The sequence below is a fragment of the Triticum dicoccoides genome, chromosome 3B (genome assembly GCF_002162155.2).
Source record: "Triticum dicoccoides isolate Atlit2015 ecotype Zavitan chromosome 3B, WEW_v2.0, whole genome shotgun sequence".
NCBI lineage: Eukaryota > Viridiplantae > Streptophyta > Magnoliopsida > Poales > Poaceae > Triticum > Triticum dicoccoides.
Genome location: NC_041385.1, coordinates 758,858,332 through 758,862,544, shown reverse-complemented (window position 1 = coordinate 758,862,544; position 4,213 = coordinate 758,858,332). Strand labels below are relative to the sequence as shown.

Genomic DNA, 4,213 nt, shown 5'->3' with positions numbered 1-4,213 from the left:
TTTTGATTCCTAATTAATGTGATTGAGCGATTTAAGGTAAGGTTAATTAATTTAGATTTGATCTTTAATGATTGATCGTGATTGATTCTTTCACATAAAGACATTACTAAATAACGTGCGTCAGCATGGAAAGTTCTGATCCGTTCAGATTTTTTTCATTGTGTGAGAGGGTGACACGAAACTAAACAGGTGGGGTGGGGGAGGGGACGAAAAAAAAAACAGCGAAATAATACGGACGAAAGTGGTGGGACGAAAATAAACCGTGGATACTATTCACCAACTCAGACATTAGGAGTAGAGATTCATATTTTTATATCTCTTCTCACGGCAATTTTTAACTTTTTATTTAAAAATCTTTGCATTTTCGTAATATTCATTCCTCCATTCATCTAAAGCGCTCGTGTCAAACAACCTCTTCTCTTCGGCTAACTGTAAATTATAATTTATTTGATTGACATGCATCCCAATAAGCTTTCTGATCTAGTTCTAAAAGTAAATGACATGTCTATAAAGCATTTTTTTTATTATGACATACCCATAAGATTTTTTGTGTGTCATTTAATTTCTCTGACCAATCCTTCTTTGAATATTAATAATGTCTTACAAGATTAATTTGATCTCTCTATTTGTTAACTCTACTTACCCACTAGATCGAGGATGATACTACTTTGTGATTTACATCATACTTAGCTTCCAGCTTCCGTGCCTTTCCTCGAGGAAAAAGAGAGAATTTTTTCCTAAGGCCCTTGCGGAGTTTACCTAAGGATGGTTGGTAGTTACAGAGTGTCTTCTTTTTGAGGAGTTTATTTTGGGGAGCACTTGGCAAAGTCCTTGTTTACCGAGTACCCACAGAAAAGAACTCGACGAGCAGCCGAGCACTCGGCGCAGAACCTTTGTCCCGTAGTGGCATATCTAACTCTAATCTGAATCACTAGGCGTTTCAAAAGAATCAGTTCGGATATCACACCAAGAACTAATAATACGAGGCAGAAGATTACTAAACATGTTGGAGCAGGGATAGCATAATGTGCCTGATGCATCCACCCAAACAAACAGCATACGTAGGATGCAGTTCATCATGAGTTTCTCGGTGACTATGGTTGATCATCATAATTCACAACCATACCAGATAACTGTTACGCCATGCAGAACAAGATTAACGAACTGGGATGCACACATTTATTAATCTAGATTATTATCCTATGATCGAAGCAAATGCCATCACAGAAAATGATTAAACACATAGTAGTAGCGTGTTCAAAATCCCAATTTTTGACATGCTCCGAAACTGCAATTCGATTCGGTTGTCCCACAGAGACAAGATGCATGTCAGCATCACACTACCAGATTACAATTACAAGCTAAATTAAGAATATCCACGGTCCTCAGGAAATTAAACACAGATATAGTAGCGGCAGATTATGCAGATCAAGCTTAACTGATACCAATCAAAAGGTTGGATGAACTAGAGAGGCTAGATAAACTAAGCAATTGATAAGAACTCAATCGGCTTTGATCAACAATGCAACTGAAACCAATGTACGCTAGTTCTACCTTCAGGCACATTAACTAGGGACATCAGGCCACCACACATAATGACACAATTAGGCACCAGGTTTGGATGAACAGGGACATCAAGCAAACTGTGCCTGATCGATGCTCCCAGTCCCAAATAACCAACATGTACTAGCTACGAAGATTACCAAACATGGTAGTAACATCACATATAACGTGATTAAAACACACAACAGATGCAATTTTATCGTGCAATTCGATTCGATCGTCCACGAACAAAGATGCAGCTTCGGCATTGAACTAGTTCGGTAGCTCCTGCAATTCGATTCGATCGCCCCACAGATAAGATGCAGTCAACATCACACTACTACTATACTACATTGATTATCCCTAATTGATGACGCTAAGATAGATTGCATCCGGATCATAGTAGTATATGAGCAGGTTAGTCTGAAGGACCCAACTCAACTGAAGCCATAAGTAGTCTGCAATGCATGATGAACTATCTAGAGATCATAGATGAAGTCAACCACTGGTATATATGCTAGGAGGAGTATGGCTTAATTCCATCAGCAATTCATGGGATCCCACCCCCCTTCGATCGATCAGGTGAAGTTGTAAGCTGGCTAATCTGTTGATGGGTCAGCTGAAGTAGTGGGCTGGCTAATCTGCAGTGAGATGAACATGATGAATCGAACTGTCAGATTGATGCTCATGCCGGTAGATTCTACAGTAAGAAGGAAGACGAGAGAGATTTGGAGTTTGGACCTCAACTCCGAGGTAGGCGTGCTTGTCGGCCAACTCGGTGAGGCGGGCGACCTCCTCGGGGTCGGCGAAGCGGGAGAGGACGGTGACAGCGTGGTCGATGTGCTTCACGGCGAGGTTGGTGATCTTGTTTGCGCGGCGCAGGTAGTCGAGCGCCTTGTGCACGTCGCCGCTGGCTGCGCGACGGGGCTTGCTGCTCTTCTTGGCGGCGGCGTCCGGGCGGTCGGCGTTGGCGAGGCCCTCAGCGTCGGCGGAGGCGGCATCAGGCGCGGGCTTGCCGGGGACGGGGGCCTGGCCGCCGACGAGGCACTCGACGCAGCGCGGGAGGTGGTGCTCCTCGAGCATCTTGACGGCCAGGAGGGCGGCCTCGAGGCGGGCGAAGGCGTGGGCCTGGGTGGTGGGGCGGGGCGGGAGCCGCTGCGCGAGCAGCGCATCGTAGAGCTGCTCGTCGGGCATGAGCGCGAAGGCAATGTTGATGGCGGCTATGGCGTTGCTCTCCACGGCGATCTCGACGCAGCTCCCGAGCATCTTGGCGCCGGCCTCCAGGCCGAGGTAGTAGACCTTGATGACGTCCGAGCCGAGCTCCCCGAGCCTGGCGTCGGCGTCGGCGTCGGCGGGGGCGGGGGCGGCCGCCTTGTGGCGCTGCAGGCGGCGGTGGAGCTCCAGGAGGCGGTCGCGCTGCGCCCGCACGTTCTTGGCGGCCATCATGGCCTGCGTGAGGACCACTTCCAGGTCCTTCTTGCTCACCTGTCTCGCCATGGCCATGGCCGGAGGTGAGTTCTTGGAGAGGAGAGGAGAGGAGAGAAAGGTTGGGGTTTTCCGAAGAGGCGAGCGGCAGAGAATGCGGGTACGGTGAAAAGAGGACGGAGGGGGGGCACGTGTCGAGGGGCTATTGGAGAGAGTCAGGGCAATCCTGCTCTGCAGGTGGGCCCACCAGAACCGCGTCTCAGCCTGCACGTTGACGCCTTTTGACCGGGGTGGCGTGCTCCCTCCGCTACCACTACCAGACGTGCAATTTCAGAAATTTGGACAAAGGTGGCAGATGAATAGCATTTGGGAAATGCCATCAATAGTACCGTGAAACCTCTCTCTCTCCGGGGCTTTTACGATGAAATCAAAATGTCAAGCCATATTATAAAAAAATTGTTGGATTCGTATTCAAATGTATTTTTTTGAAATTTTTTTGCTACGTATAAATTATATTTGATTAGTTAAATTCACTATAAAAATATGACCAAATACGAGGACTAGTAACCCGGACGGAGGTAGTAGCACAACATCGCTGATTTACCTCCTCCCAACAAGCTCACGCCTCCCCCGCCACCTTTCTCCATTCGCCACCTCCACAATGAAAAGGGACAAGGATCTAACGGTTCCGTGTCGATGCTGGTAGCTGGGTTTTTTTATTAAGGTTTTCATCCTTTGTCGTCGGTGGTGCGGTGATGGAGCTATCGTCGAACATGGAGTAAGGCTTCCCTGGCTCATTCTCGCGCTAATGGTGTTTTGCGTTGTTGGGAGGAGTTTCCCTTGATCTGGTTCTCCGAGTCGGTTTTTTTATTCCGTGTGTTCGTTTCGGTGGCACTGTCCGGCAGAGCAGATGGCATGATTGTGTGTTTTGGTCATCCAGCTTCAGTTTCGACCGACAAAGGTTGGCTAACTTCGACCTCATCATAGAGTGTGTAAGAGTTGTGTTCCTTAACCTGTCCGGGCTATACAACGTGGTGATTATCAAATTGAAAATTTGAGTGATTCAATGAATTGACCAACATGTATAGCAACAAGAAGCAAAACTTATGGTCTCCATGGTTGACGAGCCTGATGGCCACATTGTCTCTGCTCGTGCAACCGCACCGCAAAACTTCATCTCGGTTCGGAGATGGTGTATCTTAACAAATAACACCAATGCAACTAATTAATTATTCCATAGAAAAAA

At 47.1% G+C, this 4,213-nt stretch overlaps 1 protein-coding gene across 1 annotated transcript; it reads right to left on the bottom strand.

The window, feature by feature from the left end:
* Positions 1 to 1,732: 1,732 nt before the first annotated feature.
* Positions 1,733 to 3,120, bottom strand: LOC119282082. Its single transcript, XM_037562428.1, has 2 exons — positions 2,284 to 3,120; positions 1,733 to 2,183 (listed from the first exon to the last, which is right to left on the bottom strand). Exons 1-2 carry the CDS (start codon positions 3,043 to 3,045, stop codon positions 2,142 to 2,144), a joined length of 804 nt encoding a protein of 267 aa, XP_037418325.1. The 5' UTR covers positions 3,046 to 3,120; the 3' UTR covers positions 1,733 to 2,141.
* Positions 3,121 to 4,213: the final 1,093 nt, after the last annotated feature.